This window comes from Silene latifolia, chloroplast (assembly GCF_048544455.1).
Source record: "Silene latifolia chloroplast, complete genome".
In the NCBI taxonomy this organism is placed as follows: Eukaryota; Viridiplantae; Streptophyta; class Magnoliopsida; order Caryophyllales; family Caryophyllaceae; genus Silene; species Silene latifolia.
Window position 1 is genome coordinate 107,501 of NC_016730.1, and position 20,000 is coordinate 127,500.

Genomic DNA, 20,000 nt, shown 5'->3' on the forward strand with positions numbered 1-20,000 from the left:
GAAAGAAAGTGAGGACGAAACAGATGTAGAAATAGAAAAAAAGTCCGAAACGAAGGAGACTAAACAGGAAGAAGAGGGATTCACCGAAGAAGATCCTTCTCCTTCCCTTTTTTCGGAAGAAAAGGAGGATCCGGATCCGGACAAAATTGATGAAACGGAAAAGATCCGAGTGAATGGAAAGGACAAAACAAAGGATGAATTCCACTTGCACTTAAAAGAAGCATACTATAAAAATAGCCCAACTTCTTATTCTGGCAATCAAGAGATTTCGAAGTTAGAAATACTTAAAGAAGAAAAGAAAAACCTATTCTGGTTTGAAAAACCCCTTCTTTCTCTTCTTTTCGACTATAAACGTTGGAATCGTCCAACGCGATATATAAAAAACAATCGATTTGAAAATGCGGTAAGAAATGAAATGTCACAATATTTTTTTTATACATGTCAAAACGATGGAAAAAAAAGAATTTCTTTTACATATCCACCCAGTTTATCAATTTTCTGGGAAATGATACAAAGAAAGATTTCTTTGTCTACAACAGAAAAATTATTATACGATGAACTATACAATTATTGGATTTATACCAATGAACAAAAAAAAAACAGCTTAAGCAATGAATTTGCTAATAGAATTGCAGTTCTAGACAAAGGACTTTTTTATATAGATGGACTCGATAAAAAAACTCAATTATGCAATGAGAAAACTAAAAAGGAATATTTGCCAAAAATAAATGATCCTTTCTTAAATGGACCCTATCGTGGAATAATAAAAAAATGCTTTTCACCCTCTATTATAAATGAAACTGTAGTCCAAAATTGGATAGATGGAATTTTTATAAATAAGATTCATAGTATTCTTCGTAATGATTATAATTACCACGAATTTGAACAGAAAAAAGATACATTAAAAAAAAAATCAATATCAAAAGAAATTAGGCATTTCATGCCTTTAATGAGTCCATTTTCTGGGGAATCAACATTCAATCGGAAAGGAATTCATTTACTTCTAGAAGAAGAACAAATTAGTTCAGAAGATCAAGAACAATTTTTAAAATTTTTAGTTGATGCAATCATAGGACTAAAAATAAATAATAAAAAAATAAAAAAATGCATACATAAAATAAATACAAAAAAAGATATGAGGATATGCGACCCCCTCCTATATATTTAATACTTTCGGCTACAAAAAAACTTGTAATACCAAATCCATTTGGAATTCCATCAATTATTCGTCTATCAATAAAAGAAACTAACTCGGCCAACCCTCTTACACTCTTAATAAAATATGTTGTATAAAAATCATCAATATAACCACGGTTAGAAGACCAATTATAAATAAAAATTATTATATTATCCCAAAAAGGTCTCTTTGGACCTCTTTTATCAAATGAATTTATTAAATAAAAATTTTTTAACGATGAATAAATAGGTTTATATAAAAAGAAAGCTATAAATATTCCCCAACAAGCTATACTAACTGATAAAGTTGCATTTATTGCAAATTCATACCAATCAACAGAATTATTCAAAAGTGAATGTAAAGGATTTACGGGTGGAGTTAACCATTTAGTTAATATATCCAATCCTATTCCTTCTTGATTAAACGGAATTCCAATTAATTCAATGAAAAAAGTAAACACAATCAATACAATGAGAGGAAATAGCATAGTATTGTCCGATTCAGGAGGATATGCAGAAAAATTTTTTTTTTCAGTAATACTAATAAAAGATCGAATTATTTTTAAAAAATTTCTGTAAATTTTATATGGTTTTTTCCTAAAAACAGAAGCCTCTGCTCGATTAGCATTCCTTGTTAATAAGGTAACTAAAGATAAATTTTTATTAATTTTTTTCAATCCGTCTTTACCCCACAGAGACATTGAATAGAGGGAAATGTTTTTTTTTCCACTATAATTTTTACAATAAAGGTTTAAATGCCCGTCAAACGTAAGAAAATAGATTCGAAACATATAAAAAGCGGTTAATCCGGCTGTGAAATAAGCTATTATTGCAAAAATTGGCGAATACAACCAACTATCATTAAGAATTTCATCCTTGGACCAAAAACAAGCAAGAGGCGGAATACCACAAAGAGAAAGCGTACCTATTAAAAAAGCAGTTTTTGTAATTGGAACATGTTTTGTTAATCCTCCCATAAGAACCATATTCTGATTTTTATCTGGAGAATATCCAACAAGCGTTTCCATTGAATGAATAAGGGATCCGGATCCTAAAAACAATAAAGCTTTTGAATAAGCATGAGTAATCAAATGAAATAAAGCAGCTCGATAAGAACCCATACCTAGGGCTAACATCATATAACCCAATTGAGACATTGTAGAATAAGCTAAACTTCTCTTAATATCTTTTTGAGCAAGAGCTAAGGTAGCTCCTAAAAATAAAGTTATTATACCTATAAAAGCGATTACATACATTATATAAGGTATAACTATGAAAAGAGGAAAAAGACGAGCAACTAAAAAAATCCCAGCTGCGACCATGGTCGCAGCATGTATGAGAGCTGAAATCGGGGTAGGCCCCTCCATAGCATCGGGTAACCATACATGAAGAGGAAATTGGGCAGATTTTGCAACTGCACCAGAAAATAAGAATAAAGTACATAAAGTACAAAATAAAATATTAACTTCATGAGTTTTAATTAAGTTAGTAAATATTTCAAACAAATCACGAAAATCGAAACTGCCTGTTACCCAATAAAGACCTAAAATTCCTAATAATAAACCAAAATCTCCTACACGATTAGTCACAAACGCTTTTTGACAAGCATTCGCGGCAATGGGGCGTGTAAACCAAAAACCTATTAATAGATACGAACACATTCCAACTAATTCCCAACAAATATAAATTTGTATTAAATTTGAACTAGTAACTAATCCTAACATGGAAGTATTGAAAAAACTCATATAAGCAAAAAATCTTAAATATCCCTGATCATGACACATATAATTATCGCTATAAATAAGAACCAAAATTGCAACAGTAGTTATTAAGACTAACATAATAGAAGTAAGTGGATCGAGCAAATAGCCAAATTCAAAAGAAAAATCATTATTAATAGTCCAAGACCATACATATTGATAAATGGAATTACTATTTATTTGTTGAATCGCCAGCGTCATCGAAAAAATCATAGCTATAGTTAACAAAGAAATACTAGAAAAAGCCCACATCCGTCGAATACTTTTTGTTGCTGTTGGAAAAAGGAGAAGTCCCACTCCTATTAAGAAAGGAACTGGGAGTGGAATGAAGGGTATGATCCATGCATATTGGTATATATGTTCCATAATATAATTTTTTTTTTTAATTTAATTTTTTTTAATAGTAATCTTTTGAAAGAAATCCATTAAAAATCACGATATATAATAACACTAAATAAATATACATAGATGTTTAATTTTTTTAATATTCAAATCAAGAAATTCTTATTGGTCAAATATAAAATTTGTTAATAAATAAGTAAATTTGAATATATAAAATGGAGAAAGAAGATAAAAAAACTTTCCTTTATATTCAAAGCATTTCTAATGCGTCTATAGACTATAAAAATTAGTTACTAAAGCTCTAATGATACAAAAAAATTAGTTTATTCTAAAATAAGTTCGGAATTCGGAATTATTAACCCGTTGTACACAAAAATTTTGGATTATTTTCCAGTCCAAAAAAATATATAAAAAGTCGATATGTTTTCAAAAAACTAAAGTCAAGTTTTTCAATTAAGATTAAGTAATAAGTAACTAGTGGGTTTTAAAATTTGTCGGCGTGGTTTATTATGTACATAAAAATTCAATTAAAATACAACAAAAAAACTGGAGAATAGATATAAGGTAACATTTTTCGTCATTAATTAATAATAATTTTGAATTTCATATGCATTTTTTTTTTGAATAGTCTATGGATCATAAAATAGTTTGTTTCTACTAATCGCCTATATTATTATTTAATACAAAATTTGGTTATCGCCTAGAATATAAATACATAGATAATGAATAAGAGATAATGAATAAGAAACAAAGATTTTTTTAAACAATAGATGTCTTTCACATCCAACTATAACAATGAAGAATAAATTAAATTTGAAATGGCAGTTCCAAAAAAACGCACTTCTATTTCCAAAAAGCGTATTCGTAAAAATTTTTGGAAAAAGAAGGGGTATTGGGCGGCGTTAAAAGCTTTTTCGTTAGCAAAATCTCTTTATACTGGGAATTCTAAAAGTTTTTTTGTACTAAAAAAAAGTACTCAAAACTTGGAATAATCAGAATGGACCTGATTCAAAAAAAAGATCTTAACAGAACAAATTAACATCCTAAATTATGACTATTTTGTATTTATTAATTTTTGAATTAATATTTATAAAATTATAAAAACGTGTGACTTTTTCTTATGATATGTAGAAGAAGAGCTCTTATGTCAACCAAAAAAGGGTCCTTTTTCAAAAAAAAAATATATAATCATCATCGTTTTTTTCGTTTATTTTTTAATTTCTAAGATGGGGAATTTTTCCCCATCAACCCTTTATATTTTGTCACAACAAAATTATCAAAGTTTTTTTTATAAATTTTAAAATAAAAAACGAACAACTTTTCTTATATGACATGTTAAGAAAAAAGTTAAGAAAAAAGAGTTCGATGTCGTATTTCAAATGTGATCTAAAACAGTAGATTTTTGAGGATTCATATTCATTTGTTATTTACTAATTTAGAAATCAGATCAAAAATGATTAATAAATGAAAAGAAAACGAGAAAAAAGTTTTTTCTTGTCTACCCCGGAGTGAGAGACATAATATTTTATTTACAAAAGTTCCAAATCTAAACGACACGAGAGTCAATTGTCAAATCAAAGTGGTACTTTAAAATTTACTTAAATTAAAAGCATTTTTAGATTTTCTAATTATCTTTTATTTGTAAAAAAAAAAAAAAATTACTCTCGACGATTGAATAAAAAAAGACTATTATGATTTCAAACAAGCCGCTATGGTGAAATTGGTAGACACGTTGCTCTTAGGAAGCAGTGCGAGAGCATCTCGGTTCGAGTCCGAGTGGCGGCATGGTATCTTAAAAATTATCAAATGAATAATAATGAGAAAGAAAATTTCTTTCATATTTTTTTTAATTGAAGTATTTCTTTTTTATATATGTATAGATAGAGTTTTATATGATATTTTCGACTTTAGAACGTATTTTGACTCATATTTCGTTTTCAACGGTTTCCGTTGTAATTACACTCCATTTGATAACTTTAGTAGTCAATGAAAAAGTACGGCTATATAATTCATTAGAAAAAGGCATGATAGTTACTTTTTTATCCCTAACGGGATTATTAATTACGCGTTGGGTTTATTGGAAACATTTCCCATTAAGTGATCTATATGAATCATTAATCTTCCTTTCCTGGAGTTTTTACATTATTCATATGATTCCATATTTTAAAAACCAAAAAAATAATTTAAGTGCAATAACTGCACCAAGTGCTATTTTTACCCAAGGGTTTGCTACTTCAGGCCTTTTAACGGAAATGCACCAATCTTCAATATTAGTACCCGCTCTTCAATCCCATTGGTTAATGATGCACGTAAGTATGATGGTACTAGGTTATGCCGCTCTTTTATGCGGATCATTGTTATCAGTAGCACTTCTAATCATTCTATTTCAAAAAGCTATAATAACCCTTTTTGCTAAAAGAAAACATTTATTAAACGAGTCCCTTTTATTTAGTGAAATTCCACACATGAACGAAAAAGACAATATTTTAGAAAGCGTTTCAGCCTTTTCTGTTAAAAATTATTATAGATCTCAATTGATTGACCAACTGGATCATTGGAGTTATCGTGTTATTAGTTTAGGATTTATCCTTTTAACCATAGGTATTCTTTCAGGAGCAGTATGGGCAAATGAGGCGTGGGGCTCATATTGGAATTGGGACCCAAAGGAAACTTGGGCATTTATTACTTGGACTGTATTTGCAATTTATTTACATATTAGAACAAATAAAAATTTTCAGGGCGAAAATTCTGCAATTGTAGCTTTTATAGGCTTTCTTATAATTTGGATATGCTATTTTGGAGTCAATCTCTTAGGAATAGGGCTACATAGTTATGGTTCATTCTAAATTTAATTTAATTGAAGAAAAGACTTTATGAATACAAACAAAACATAGGCCAAGGTGTTTCTTATCAACTTATAAACAGGTGAGAACCATCTTAATGGTTCTCACAAATGTCTAAAATGCCCGAATTATAATTCCAATTCAGTCGTTCTTATTAGAAGTATACAAATAGAAAGAGAAAAACAACTACTTTTTCATTTCATTAAATGAAACTTATCTAGAAAAAAGTTTGATAAAATAGCTTCTACCTTCTCAGCGGATAATGAAAGAACGAAATCCGGGTAAACGCCAACACCTAGTACAGGTAGAAAGATAGACGTCGAAACAAAAAATTCTCGTGGACCAGAATCAAAAAAATAAGAGTTTGTAATATTAAATAACTTATATCCATAAAACATTTGACGTAACATAGATAATGAATAAATAGGAGTTAATATCATTCCAATTGCCATTCCAAAAGAAATTAGTATCTTTGGCATTAAAAGTAATTTTTGGCTTGTAATTATTCCAAAAAAGACTATTAATTCGGCAATGAAACCACTCATGCCCGGTAATGCAAGGGATGCCATGGAAAAACTACTGAATAGTGTAAAAATTTTTGGCATTGGAATAGCTATTCCGCCCATTTCGTCGAGATAAACAAGACGTGTTCGATCGTAACTAGTTCCCGCTAAGAAAAAAAGTGCAGCACCAATAAATCCATGAGAAATTATTTGTAAAATGGCTCCGTTAAGTCCCGTTTCAGTTATGGAACTAATTCCTATAATTATAAAACCCATGTGAGATACAGAGGAATAGGCTATTCTTTTTTTTAAATTGCGTTGTCCAGGAGATGTTAAAGCTGCATAGATTATTTGCACTGTGCCTATTATTATCAACCAAGGCGAAAATATCGAATGAGCATGAGGTAATAATTCCATATTGATCCGAACCAACCCATACGCTCCCATTTTTAATAAGATTCCCGCTAGAAGCATACAAGTACTGTAATGAGCTTCCCCATGGGTATCTGGTAACCATGTATGTAAAGGTATAATTGGTAATTTTACAGCAAAAGCAATAAAAAATCCAATATAGAATATTATTTCTAATGCCAAGGGATACGATTGATTAACTAATGTTTCCCAATTTAAGGTAGGTTCAATAGAACCATATAAACCAACACCCAAAACTCCCATTAATAGAAAAATGGAACCCCCGGCCGTATACAAAATAAATTTAGTAGCTGAATAGAGACGTTTCTTTCCTCCCCACATGGATAAAAGTAGATAAACAGGAATTAATTCTAATTCCCACATTATGAAAAAAAGTAAAAGATCTCGAGATGAAAATGAGCCCATTTGACCACTGTACATTGCTAACATCAGAAAGTGGAATAATCGGGAATCCCGAGTAACTGGAAAAGCCGCTAAAGTAGCTAAAGTAGTGATGAATCCCGTCAGTAAAACGGGTCCTATCGAAAGTCCATCTATTCCTAATTTCCAGTGGAAATCAAAAAAGTTGATCCATTTATAATCTTCGGCCAGTTGGATTAATGGGTCGTCTGGTTGGAAATGATAACAAAACGCATAGGTTGTTAGAAGTAGCTCTAGAGTAGATATGCCTATTGTATACCACCGAGTTGCCTTATTTCCTCTATGAGGGAGAATTAACATTAAAGAACCTGCAAATATGGGTAAAACGACAATTGTTGTTAACCAAGGAAAAGAATTCGTGGTAAAGACAAGATACACTTGGGCCAAAAAAACCCGCACCCGAAAAGAAATTTCTTTTCGGGTGCGGGTTTTTTTCAGTAAAAAATCCAAATTGAATAAATGGATTCAAATGCAATTTTCTGGGACGTATCAATAAGCTAGACCCATACTCCGCGTTGTTTCATGCCATAAATAAACCCGAACACTTAAAAAATCTGTTGGACAAGCGGATTCGCATCTCTTACAACCAACACAGTCCTCAGTTCTTGGGGCAGAAGCTATTTGTTTAGCCTTACATCCGTCCCAAGGTATCATTTCTAATACATCTGTGGGGCAAGCTCGAACACATTGAGTACACCCTATACATGTATCATAAATCTTTACTGAATGTGACATAGGATATTTAATTTTTTTAATTTCATTAAGTTTAATTTTCGATCTAGTTATAGTAAAGTAAATGAAGTACATATTAAAATACCAGACGAATCAACGATTTACCAGAATTTTTTGAAGATATTTACTTCTGGCTTGGATTGGCGACTTACTAAAAAATAAATAGAAAACGGGTCCAAAATACTTTGACTTCTTACATTTGAAATTTATTTTTTACCTTAAAGTTCGATACTTAATAATTTAAATGGAACTTCAAATTAAAATTTATATTTATATAGAATATAATAATAATATTTAGAATAAATAATATAGAGAATAAAAAAAAGACTATTTATTCAATAAATTCGATTGATTGATACGAGTTGATTTTCTGTTACGATAAATTGAAGAAACAATAGCAAGCCCAATTGCTGCTTCAGCGGCTGCAATAGCTATAACAAAAATTGAGAAAATATTTCCTTTTAATTGGCGGCTATCAAAAAAATCAGAAAATGTTACAAAATTTAGATTAACTGAATTCAATATAAGTTCAAGACACATCAGAGCCCGAACTAAATTTCGACTCGTGACTAATCCATAGATTCCGATAGAAAATAAATAAGCACTCAAAACAAGTACATGTTCGAGCATCATTGATCAACTCCTTATCAATATAAATTTAGATTTAATGCATTTCAATCTGAACAACAATTAAACCCATTTGATTGACTAGAATACCATAAGTTCAAATAAAATTGACAAAATTTAAAGCAAAAAAAGATGTTGGTAATAAGAAATCAAACTAAAAGTTTATAAACGAATCCGAATAGAATTTAATGTAAATGTATATGATGGATATGATAAAATACTCTTTTTTATTGCTAGTTTTAAAAACGAATTATTGACGCGCGATAGCAATTGCGCCTATTAAAGCAACTAAAAGAATTATTGAAATGAGTTCAAAGGGAAGAAAAAAATCTGTTGATAAATGAATTCCGATTTGTTGACTAGTAGTTATCAAATCTTGTTCTAGAATCTGGTTTGATTTTGTAGTCCAAATAATACCATACCATGAGGTATTTAGAGTAATAATAATTAATGAAAAAAAAAGACTTGTACAAATCAACGAAGTAATGTTATCCCCAACAGTCCACAGACGTAAATTTGTGTCATATTCTGGCCCATTCATAAACATTACAGCAAATATTATTAAAACATTTATAGCTCCCACATAAATAAGGAGTTGTGCAGAAGCTACAAACTGCGAATTGGCGAGAATATAAAATAAAGATATACAAACAAGAACCAACCCCAATGAAAAGGCAGAAAAAATTGTATTGTTAAATAATACTACTCCTAGACCCCCTAATATAAGACCTATTCCCAGAAAGACTAAAAGAAAATCATGTATTGGTCCAGGTAAATCCATTATATAAAAAATAAGAGATAAAAAATCAGAATGTTTCATGATCTTATTGAATTAAACAGGAATAAAGATTAGTGCCTTTACTAATTGTTAAATCCTAATGTGTACGACTTTTTATGAGTAAAATTTTTGGACCCATTGCATTTTTTCTGTTTTTTTTTTTTGTAACTAATTAAAGTAGTTCAAAATAACAACTATTTAAAACTATTACAGTAATCATATTTTTAATACAAACTTTTATTTTCACCAATCAATAGAATAGCGACTCATTAGATTTTTTAATTATTGACCAAGAAAAAAAGCTTTTTGAATTTAAATTCACTATTTATATTTAATTTAGTATTTTAAAATAAAATAAAGTAGCGTTAAAAATGGAGTTATTTAATAATTATTTTTTAATCCCTAGATTTTTATTTTGTTTGAGGTGAATTCAAAAAAGTTCGAATTGTGTAATCATCAGTTATTGGTATTGGTAAACGACCCAGAGCAATTTGATTATAATTTAATTCATGACGATCATAAGTAGAAAGCTCATATTCTTCAGTCATTGATAAACAATTTGTTGGACAATACTCAACACAATTACCACAAAATATACAGATTCCGAAATCAATGCTGTAATTAAGCAATCGTTTTTTTCGAATATCTTTTTCTAATTTCCAATCAACAACAGGTAAATCTATCGGACATACACGAACACATACTTCACAAGCAATACATTTATCAAACTCAAAGTGTATTCGACCACGAAACCGCTCTGAGGTTATCAATTTTTCATAAGGATATTGAATAGTTACAGGTAAACGATTGGCATGAGATAAGGTAATCATAAAACCTTGACCTATATACCTTGCCGCTCGTACTGTTTGTTGACCATAATTGATGAACCCGGTTACCATAGGGAACATATAGTAAATATCAAAATAAAAAATAAGATTTTGTTTCTTTCTCTTGTTTTAGACAAATAATAATTCTAGTGAGTATCAAATATTATCGTTTTTTTATAATGAAAGAAGTTGGGAAGAAGTTGTTAATAATAGATTACCCAAAGAAATAGGTAAAAGAAATTTCCATCCAAGATTTAATAATTGGTCCATTCTCAGTCTAGGTAAAGTCCATCTTGTTGCGATAGGAATGAACAAGAACAAAAACGTTTTCATTAATGTAATAAAAATACTAAATGTCGTTCCAAAGACTCCTTCCGTTTTATGTATTTCAAAAAACTCAGGAATGAATATATTTGGAATAGAAAAATCCCAACCACCCAAGTAAAGAACTGTTACAAATAATGAGGAGATTAGTAGATTTAGATAGGAAGCAACATAAAATAAACCAAATTTAATACCAGAATATTCGGTTTGATAACCTGCTACTAATTCTTCTTCGGCTTCTGGTAAATCAAAAGGTAATCTCTCGCATTCTGCTAGAGAAGAAATTATAAAAACAATAAATCCTATAGGTTGCCGCCACAAATTCCATCCTAAAATACCATATTTTGACTGCGCCTCAACTATGTCAACTGTACTTGAACTGTTAGATAATCATAGTCGACGATAAGATCACTCTTGTCATCGCTATTACAGAACCGTACATGAGATTTTCACCTCATACGGCTCCTCGAGAGCCATAAATAAATCTAAGGATTGATTCGATATTCTTTACGGATATCGTTGTAGGATAGATAAAGTAAAAATAAACCGAAAGCTCCGGAATTAAACCAATGGAATTCTGTCTGCGATAATAGAAAAGTGCTTCAGAATAGATCTCATCCTTTGACTGCCGCAATACTTTTTGAGTAATAACTTAATTCTTGAATAAGATACTCTTTTAATATGAATAAAAATAAAAATTTAACCTCATTTTTTAAAAAGATTTAAACATTCATTCATGATTTATGCCATAATAAAAATGACATTTCCATGAATATGGAATGTATATCTAAAAAAATAGTTTGTTTGTTAAAAATTTTTCGTCTATTTTTTATTTCTTGTATTCTTTTTTTTTTTTCTTTTATTTAGGCTTAAAAAAGTTAAAGGATTACTTCGTTCCTGATAGTTATTTACTTAATGGGTGGATAGGAGCATACTCTGGATCGGAATTTTTGGGAGTACTGCTTGATAATTTCTACCAATTTAAAGCCTCAATTAGTATTTCGTTTATGTAAACTTAGAATAATTTAGATAATCTCTATTACGAATCCTTTGTGTACTTTGGTGTTCCTAATCATCCACTTCTTTTTACTCAATCTATATCATAATATGGTTGTTTTTATTTATAGTAAAAACTCCATAAAAAATTTTTTAACCCGCTTCAAGTTATAATTTTTAATTTATCTTGGGGATAAACAGTCTTGGCTGCTTATGTTTATTTTCGCTTCGCCCCTGTACATAGGAAATGAGATTTTTTTTACGGCAAATTTATAAGCTGTTTTTTTTTGCACTCATCTAACTATCTGGTTTAATTTATCACTCCTAGAAGTGAAAAAAATAAGTGAATAAAAAATTAGGAGATCCATTTAATACGTTGCGTAGAAATTCAACATTTTTTCTTAGAAGCCTAAAAAGACGTATGTCTTAACGAATCACACGTAGAGATATTGATAACACACATAGAGTTAATGGTATTTCATAACTAATTGATTGAGCAGCAGCCCGTAGACCACCTAAAAAGGAATATTTATTATTTGATCCATATCCTGACATAAGAAGTCCAATCGGAGCAATACTTGAAATAGCGATCCATAAAAAAACACCAATACCGAGATCCGCTAGAACAAGATGATACCCAAAAGGAATTACTGAATAACTTAGTAGAATTGATATGACGGCTATAGAGGGTCCGATACTAAATAAACGTGTATCCCCTCTAGATGGAAGAAGGTTTTCTTTAAAAATAAGTTTTGTTCCGTCTGCTAAAGCTTGAAGAATTCCCAAAGGACCCGCATATTCAGGTCCAATACGTTGTTGGATACCCGCGGATATTTCTCTTTCTAACCATACAGTTACTAGTACGCCTATTGTGATTCCCAATACAAGAATCAAAATAGGGAAAAGTATCCATATAGTCCCATAAATCTCTTTTAAGGATTCCAATCTGTAAAAAGAGTTGATATTTTGTATTTTTGTTGTATCAATTATCATTTCAACGATCAACTTCTCCCATAATGATATCTATGCTACCTAATATTGTCATAATATCAGCCAATTTCATTTTTTTAACTAACTGAGGAAGAATTTGCAAATTGATAAAACCGGGTGGGCGAATTTTCCATCTCCAAGGAAAAACACTCTGATCCCCTATCAAAAAAATCCCCAACTCCCCCTTTGGGGCTTCGACTCTTACATAAAGTTCTTGTTTCGACAATTCAAAAGTAGGAGACGGTTTTTTACTAATGAATCGATAGTCAAAATCATTCCATTCAGGATATTTTATCCTATCAAAGCGTCGAATTTCCAAATTCTCATAGGGACCCCCCGGAATTCCTTCTAGAGCTTGTTGAATAATTTTGATGGATTCTGCCATTTCACCTATTCGTACTAAATACCGAGCTAATGAATCCCCTTCTTTTTGCCATTGGACGTCCCAATCAAATTCATCATAACACTCATAATGATCAACTTTACGAAGATCCCATTGTATTCCGGAAGATCGTAGCATTGGTCCTGATAAGCCCCAGTTTATTGCCTCTTCTTCGGAAATAAAGCCAACTCCTTCAACTCGTTCTAAAAAAATAGGATTTCGCGTAATCAGTTGCTGGTATTCAGCAAGTCCCGTTAAAAAATAATCACAAAAGTCTAAACATTTATCTATCCACCCATAAGGTAGATCGGCAGCTATTCCGCCAATACGAAAAAAATTATGCATCATTCTCATACCGGTGGCAGCTTCAAATAAATCATATACTAATTCTCTTTCTCTGAAAATATAGAAAAAGGGGGTTTGCGCCCCAATATCTGCCATAAAAGGGCCGAGCCATAACAAATGAGAAGCTATACGACTTAACTCCAACATAATAACTCTGATATAGCTAGCTCTTTTAGGTACTTGAATATTGCCCAATTGCTCGGGTCCATTTACCGTTATTGCTTCTGTGAACATAGTAGCTAAATAATCCCAACGTGTTACATAAGGAAGATATTGTATAATTGTTCGGTTTTCAGCAATTTTCTCCATCCCTCTGTGTAAATAACCCAATATAGGTTCACAGTCAATAACATCTTCGCCGTCTAAAGTAACAATAAGTCGTAGAACGCCATGCATTGATGGGTGGTGAGGGCCCATATTAACTATCATGAGGTCTTTTCTTGTAGTTGGTACAGTCATAGGTTTTGTCCCAATTATTCTTTCCGGAATTCATTTTGACATGGATTGAAAAAAGTTCATCAAAATTCAAGATATAATAAATCAAATAATTCAAAACAACTCTTAAAATTAACGGGTTTTTAGCTCTCTAATGTTCAATTCACCGATTAATTCTTTATAACGTACTCTATTTTTCTTTGATAAATAAACCAGTAGGCGTTGACGTTTTCCTAGAATTTTTCGTAGACCTCTCTGAGATGAATAATCTTTTTTATGTAATTCCAAATGTAAAGTAAGTCTTCGTATCTTAGTGGTAAAACAGAAAACTTGAAATTCAACAGATCCCCTGTTTTCCTCTTTTTTTTCATGTGAAATCGAGGATATAAATGCATTTTTATTCATAAATTCTTAACCTTCCTTACTCCTAAATATGAAATTTTAGCAATCAGTAATAATAATGCCAGCTTTTTAAACTGGTATACACATTTTCTTATTTTTTATTAAAAACAATTATGGTGATTCCTTTATAAATCTAATTGAATTGATACGTCATCAAATTATTATCGTATATCAGAATTGAAGCCAAGACGCGTAGGCATCTATTTATCTAGTAGATAATAGTGAATATATAAAATTTTCATAAATGCATTTTAAATCGTGGATACATACGTATTCTTAATAAACTAAAACGACTGCCATTATTAGTATCAAACCAATAACGATTCATACAGGCTAAATCTTCTAGTCGATAATTAGGCCAAAGAAAGACTTTATAGTTTATAACTTTAACTGTATTGTTTTCGTGCCTAAGATCTTTGTTTTCATCAAAAAATTTACTACAGTTTTGGATATGATTCCTGGTATAAGATACTGCATTCCTATACATACCATTATTATTACTTGAATTCAAACACATTAGAATTCTCCATTTTCTACGACGCCTAGGTGATAAAATAGTTTCAGGAACAAGTAAATCAAATTTATACCTTGGAATCCATTCATCTGGATTTTTCTTATCAATACTGTCGATGTTTCTTTTTTTATTTTTTTGGTGTTTACTTTTATGAATCAATGAAATACCTATGGTTTGGTACAAAATAAATTGTCCGTTGCTCTTTACAGACAGACGAATGGGTTCAATACTAAATATCCCCCTTTTTATCAATTGTGGAAGAGTTAAATCTTGCTGAATCAGCATTATATTCAGATTCATTTCTCTTCTTTCAATCGAGGATATTGTAATTTCTCTGGGATTTGTCAATCTAAGTAAAAGACAGTAGACTTTGATATTATTGAGCAATTTTTGATTCAAAGAACCCTCCCATCTCAATTGAAAAAGCAAATATCTTTTAAGGAAGAAATCGAGTTCTGCTTCTGTACTACTCTTGTTTTGTTTTTTTTTCCTACGACCTTTAATATCCGATCCTATATAATTTTCTTGAATATCTTTTTGGTGCTTTGAGATAACAAACTCATAATTTTTTTGAACATCGGAGCCGGAATCTCTTTGACTTATGACTTCTTTTTCGACTTGATTCCTATTCTCTAATTCCATAGATTTTATTTCATTTAATATTCTAGATGTTGTAAAAGGATTTGTTTTTTTCGTTCTATTGATGTTTTTCTTTTCGCTAAAATTATAAATTCCATTAAAATTTGAAAAAATTGAATTTATTGGTATAACCCATGGTTTCATTTTATATGCATTATAAAGCAATAAAAATTTTGGGAAAAGCAAAAATTCCAGATTCGATAGATTCGATATAGGATGACTTAGTAATTCTTCATTCATTCCCATCCAATCAAAAGATATTTTATTTATTTTTTTTTTTGATTTTTTTATTTCTTGATAAATTGTGCGGTAAAAAAGATCTTTCTTTTCAATTTTATCAACAATTTTATAATTTTTCGTTTCAGTCTTAGTATTTTCAGTACTCCTGCTACTAATATTGATCCAAGCCTCAATGTCCATTTTTTTTCTAAGACAAAAATGGATAATTTTCCAATCAAAATATTTTCTATTTTTATTTTTCTCGATATCCGGAATAATATTTATTCCTAAATAATTAGTAATAGGGATACTACACCACATATCAATTAATTTGTTTGTAGATATGTAATAATTATAAGTATAAAATAATTCTTGGTTTTTATTTACTTTTAATGGTTCGCCATAACTATATGAATCCTTCTTATCTTCATAAAAAATGAAATTATATGCTAAAATATTATATTTCTCGTTTTTTTTTAAATTTTCTTTTTGATCGAGCAATAAATAGTTTTCAGAAATTTTTTTATTTTTAGCATTAAGTAATTGGTCTTTTTTATCCGAATTCCTTTTGTTTTTTTGTAAATTTTTCTTTTCAACCTCACAATATTCAGTGACTCGATTGCGCCATTTTTGTAGTCCTAATTGCGACCATTTTAGCTGAGATAAATCATATTGATAATTACTTTTTAATTTTAACCAGTTTTTCCATTGAGTCCGTCCACAATTTTGAAATTTTTTAGGCTTTAACTTAGAAGAAGTTATTACTTGTGTTACAAAAGAATTTTTTATTTCATTTTTTAGAAATAAAAACGTTCCGCGATATTGAAAGATAGACCTTAACTTATATAAGTATAAGTTGATAACTTCGGCTTGTGATAATTTATAAAATACATATGCTTGTGACAAAAAAGAGAAATCCGAAATAATCTTTGAATTCTTATTAATATGACTAACAAAATATAAAAGTGATTTTATGAATTGAATTGTTTTTTTATTTGTTTTCTCAACCCTTTCTTTAATTTTTTCATTATTGTCAAGGCGTTTTTCACTAAAATTCTTTGTTGATTCAAGACAAAATTCTATATTAATTCGGGGAATATTAATAATATATAGAAATAGATCTACGAATAACCTTTCCCTAAAAAATTTTTTAAAATAATTTGATTTACGAATTAATCGAGTCTTTTTTCTTTTTAATATCTGACCGAGATTTTGGGGTGATTCAAAATTTTTAGTACCATAATGTGTTTTGTTAGGCTGACGAATTAATTTTAGAGTTTTAAAAATTTTGTCTTTTGAAAATTTTTCTATTTTATTTTTTATTGTCCTTGTTCTATTAGCCAGATCCTTTTTTTTTTGTTCTGATACTGAATCTGAATAACTTGTCTGATTCATGAATCCATCTTGAATGGATGATTCATGAACTATATTATTATTGATTGCCGAATCTTTTTCTTTTTTTATTTCAATGGATTCGTCTCTCAATCCAAATACTTGAATTGGACTTACCCTTAATTTTTTTTTTTTTTTTAAAAGTAGAAGGCTTTTAATAAAAATTTCATTTGGAACAGTTAGACAAAATTCTAGTTTTGCTTTGAAAAATTTTAAAACTTGAACCCATTTCTTTGTAAATTTTATAATTTTTTTGTCGAGTTCGGTAAAAATAGGTTGAAAAAAATGGGGTCGTTTTCGGGAGGAACCGAAGGGAAGTTCAGTTTCCATTCCCCAAACTGTTAAAAAACAAAACTTATCTGTTTGATTTTGTTTTTTCATTTTATATTGATAAGAAGGTCTTAGCATTGATCTATGCCAAGGTTTTAGGCAAAAAGGAAATAGTATCTTTATCTGAATACCATCGTTTAACCAGTTTTTAGGAAATTCTGTTTCTGATAACTGAACACCATTATAGGTACATTTAACATGCATTTCTTTCTTCCACTCTTCGAAATCCTCAGACCACTCAGGACGTTGGAGTAAGAATAGACGACCTATATTTTTTGCTATTATGAGTACAGGTAATCGAATATATTTTCGAAGAATTGATTGGGTTACTAACATCAAACCTCTTATTACTTGAGCAAATGGAATGGTATCCCAGGCTTCAGCTATTTCTATTCGTGTTTTTTCTTTGCTTTTTTCTTCATTTTCTCTTTGTTGATCTTCTTCCTTTTTTTTTTCTTCGGTATAATAATCAGAAATTTTAAATTCTCTACTTTTTTCTATATAATTTTTTAAAATCCGTTTAATTAATGTTGAAATATTAAAAGAAAATAATGAGAAGTTTTCTATTCTGTCTAAAAAAAGGGGTGAATGTATATTTGCTTGAAATAATTCCCAAATAACTATTTTACGTCTTTGAACCCGCATGGAACCCTTTATTATGTCTCGACAAAAATCAGATTGTTGTGAATAACGTAACAAAGCTACTTCTTCTATTTGATCAGATGTATTGGGATTGATGTTATCAATATCGATATCGATATTATGCTCGTTAGCATCAAAAATAACGACACGTTTAGCTTTTCTTGAGCGAATTTGATGATCCGTTGGTACATCGTCCTCATCTTTTTGTTCTTCCTGCTCTAAATCATCAATTAATTTGTATGACCAGCATGGAACTTGTTTACTAATTTCTGTTATTCCAATGCATTTTTTTATTTTTTTATTATTTATTTTTAGTCCTATGATTGCATCAACTAAAAATTTTAAAAATTGTTCTTGATCTTCTGAACTAATTTGTTCTTCTTCTAGAAGTAAATGAATTCCTTTCCGATTGAATGTTGATTCCCCAGAAAATGGACTCATTAAAGGCATGAAATGCCTAATTTCTTTTGATATTGATTTTTTTTTTAATGTATCTTTTTTCTGTTCAAATTCGTGGTAATTATAATCATTACGAAGAATACTATGAATCTTATTTATAAAAATTCCATCTATCCAATTTTGGACTACAGTTTCATTTATAATAGAGGGTGAAAAGCATTTTTTTATTATTCCACGATAGGGTCCATTTAAGAAAGGATCATTTATTTTTGGCAAATATTCCTTTTTAGTTTTCTCATTGCATAATTGAGTTTTTTTATCGAGTCCATCTATATAAAAAAGTCCTTTGTCTAGAACTGCAATTCTATTAGCAAATTCATTGCTTAAGCTGTTTTTTTTTTGTTCATTGGTATAAATCCAATAATTGTATAGTTCATCGTATAATAATTTTTCTGTTGTAGACAAAGAAATCTTTCTTTGTATCATTTCCCAGAAAATTGATAAACTGGGTGGATATGTAAAAGAAATTCTTTTTTTTCCATCGTTTTGACATGTATAAAAAAAATATTGTGACATTTCATTTCTTACCGCATTTTCAAATCGATTGTTTTTTATATATCGCGTTGGACGATTCCAACGTTTATAGTCGAAAAGAAGAGAAAGAAGGGGTTTTTCAAACCAGAATAGGTTTTTCTTTTCTTCTTTAAGTATTTCTAACTTCGAAATCTCTTGATTGCCAGAATAAGAAGTTGGGCTATTTTTATAGTATGCTTCTTTTAAGTGCAAGTGGAATTCATCCTTTGTTTTGTCCTTTCCATTCACTCGGATCTTTTCCGTTTCATCAATTTTGTCCGGATCCGGATCCTCCTTTTCTTCCGAAAAAAGGGAAGGAGAAGGATCTTCTTCGGTGAATCCCTCTTCTTCCTGTTTAGTCTCCTTCGTTTCGGACTTTTTTTCTATTTCTACATCTGTTTCGTCCTCACTTTCTTTCGTTTCTGAGGTTTCTTTCAGTTTCTTAGTAAAAATGGGTGACGGCATTCGGCCTAAATAGTAGACACAGGTAATAAATAAGAGAATACTAAAGATTCGAGCCATAGAATTTTTTAATTCTGACACCAGATACTTATTAGATCGAATAAGTACATTAGATCTAATAGAATGATTTTGCTGTATCCAAACTAATACCAACCCAACCCATTTCATGAATAAAATGTGACCAATTAACCAACCAACAAAACTACTTGTTACAAATAACATCTTGTTGTTGCATCGAAACATATAAATGTTTACTAATCTGGCTAACATTGAACTTGGTAAAATGAAATGGTTGAATAATTGAAAAATGAGATTATTCAGGAATACACATTGAATGCTGAGATTACGCATTGAATTTCTGCTAGTAGATCCATAATCAAAAAAGCGTTTGTGATTGTTCCAGAAGAAATGAAACAAAAGGTAGGGTAGAGCTAGGACAGTTATTGTATGAGGTCTACCCAATGCTAGATGCAGAGGCGTATAATAGATCGATATGAACATCACGAGCTGTCCCAT

At 30.0% G+C, this 20,000-nt stretch overlaps 12 protein-coding genes and 1 non-coding gene; 3 read left to right on the forward strand and 10 right to left on the reverse strand. All coding sequences in view use genetic code 11, as the record gives it.

The window, feature by feature from the left end:
- Positions 1–1,067: 1,067 nt before the first annotated feature.
- ndhF (NADH-plastoquinone oxidoreductase subunit 5) lies at positions 1,068–3,302 on the reverse strand. The gene has a single exon. The coding sequence runs from the start codon at positions 3,300–3,302 to the stop codon at positions 1,068–1,070; it is 2,235 nt and encodes a 744-aa protein (YP_005089621.1).
- Positions 3,303–4,096: 794 nt separating this feature from the next.
- rpl32 (ribosomal protein L32) lies at positions 4,097–4,270 on the forward strand. Its single transcript has one exon. The coding sequence runs from the start codon at positions 4,097–4,099 to the stop codon at positions 4,268–4,270; it is 174 nt and encodes a 57-aa protein (YP_005089622.1).
- Positions 4,271–4,983: 713 nt separating this feature from the next.
- On the forward strand, positions 4,984–5,063 carry trnL-UAG. The gene has a single exon. It is a non-coding gene; the product is annotated as a tRNA-Leu (tRNA).
- A 107-nt stretch (positions 5,064–5,170) lies between these two features.
- Positions 5,171–6,124, forward strand: ccsA (cytochrome c heme attachment protein). The gene has a single exon. It carries the CDS (start codon positions 5,171–5,173, stop codon positions 6,122–6,124), a length of 954 nt encoding a protein of 317 aa, YP_005089623.1.
- Positions 6,125–6,315: 191 nt separating this feature from the next.
- On the reverse strand, positions 6,316–7,836 carry ndhD (NADH-plastoquinone oxidoreductase subunit 4). Its single transcript is given in 1 exon segment — positions 6,316–7,836. A coding segment is annotated over 1 exon segment (1,521 nt).
- Positions 7,837–7,965: 129 nt separating this feature from the next.
- Positions 7,966–8,211, reverse strand: psaC (photosystem I subunit VII). Its single transcript has one exon. The coding sequence runs from the start codon at positions 8,209–8,211 to the stop codon at positions 7,966–7,968; it is 246 nt and encodes an 81-aa protein (YP_005089625.1).
- Positions 8,212–8,535: 324 nt separating this feature from the next.
- Positions 8,536–8,841, reverse strand: ndhE (NADH-plastoquinone oxidoreductase subunit 4L). The gene has a single exon. It carries the CDS (start codon positions 8,839–8,841, stop codon positions 8,536–8,538), a length of 306 nt encoding a protein of 101 aa, YP_005089626.1.
- Positions 8,842–9,085: 244 nt separating this feature from the next.
- On the reverse strand, positions 9,086–9,616 carry ndhG (NADH-plastoquinone oxidoreductase subunit 6). The gene has a single exon. It carries the CDS (start codon positions 9,614–9,616, stop codon positions 9,086–9,088), a length of 531 nt encoding a protein of 176 aa, YP_005089627.1.
- A 407-nt stretch (positions 9,617–10,023) lies between these two features.
- On the reverse strand, positions 10,024–10,521 carry ndhI (NADH-plastoquinone oxidoreductase subunit I). Its single transcript has one exon. The coding sequence runs from the start codon at positions 10,519–10,521 to the stop codon at positions 10,024–10,026; it is 498 nt and encodes a 165-aa protein (YP_005089628.1).
- Positions 10,522–10,614: 93 nt separating this feature from the next.
- On the reverse strand, positions 10,615–12,753 carry ndhA (NADH-plastoquinone oxidoreductase subunit 1). One transcript has 2 exons: positions 12,201–12,753; positions 10,615–11,153 (listed from the first exon to the last, which is right to left on the reverse strand). The coding sequence occupies exons 1-2, from the start codon at positions 12,751–12,753 to the stop codon at positions 10,615–10,617; spliced, it is 1,092 nt and encodes a 363-aa protein (YP_005089629.1).
- A 1-nt stretch (position 12,754) lies between these two features.
- Positions 12,755–13,936, reverse strand: ndhH (NADH-plastoquinone oxidoreductase subunit 7). The gene has a single exon. The coding sequence runs from the start codon at positions 13,934–13,936 to the stop codon at positions 12,755–12,757; it is 1,182 nt and encodes a 393-aa protein (YP_005089630.1).
- Positions 13,937–14,044: 108 nt separating this feature from the next.
- On the reverse strand, positions 14,045–14,317 carry rps15 (ribosomal protein S15). Its single transcript has one exon. It carries the CDS (start codon positions 14,315–14,317, stop codon positions 14,045–14,047), a length of 273 nt encoding a protein of 90 aa, YP_005089631.1.
- A 235-nt stretch (positions 14,318–14,552) lies between these two features.
- The window catches only part of ycf1 (hypothetical chloroplast RF19), a 5,652-nt gene continuing 204 nt past the window's right edge, over positions 14,553–20,000 (reverse strand). The window contains exon 1 of the mRNA in view: positions 14,553–20,000. This exon is cut by the window's right edge and continues 204 nt beyond it. Coding sequence (YP_005089632.1) covers positions 14,553–20,000 — 5,448 coding nt within the window.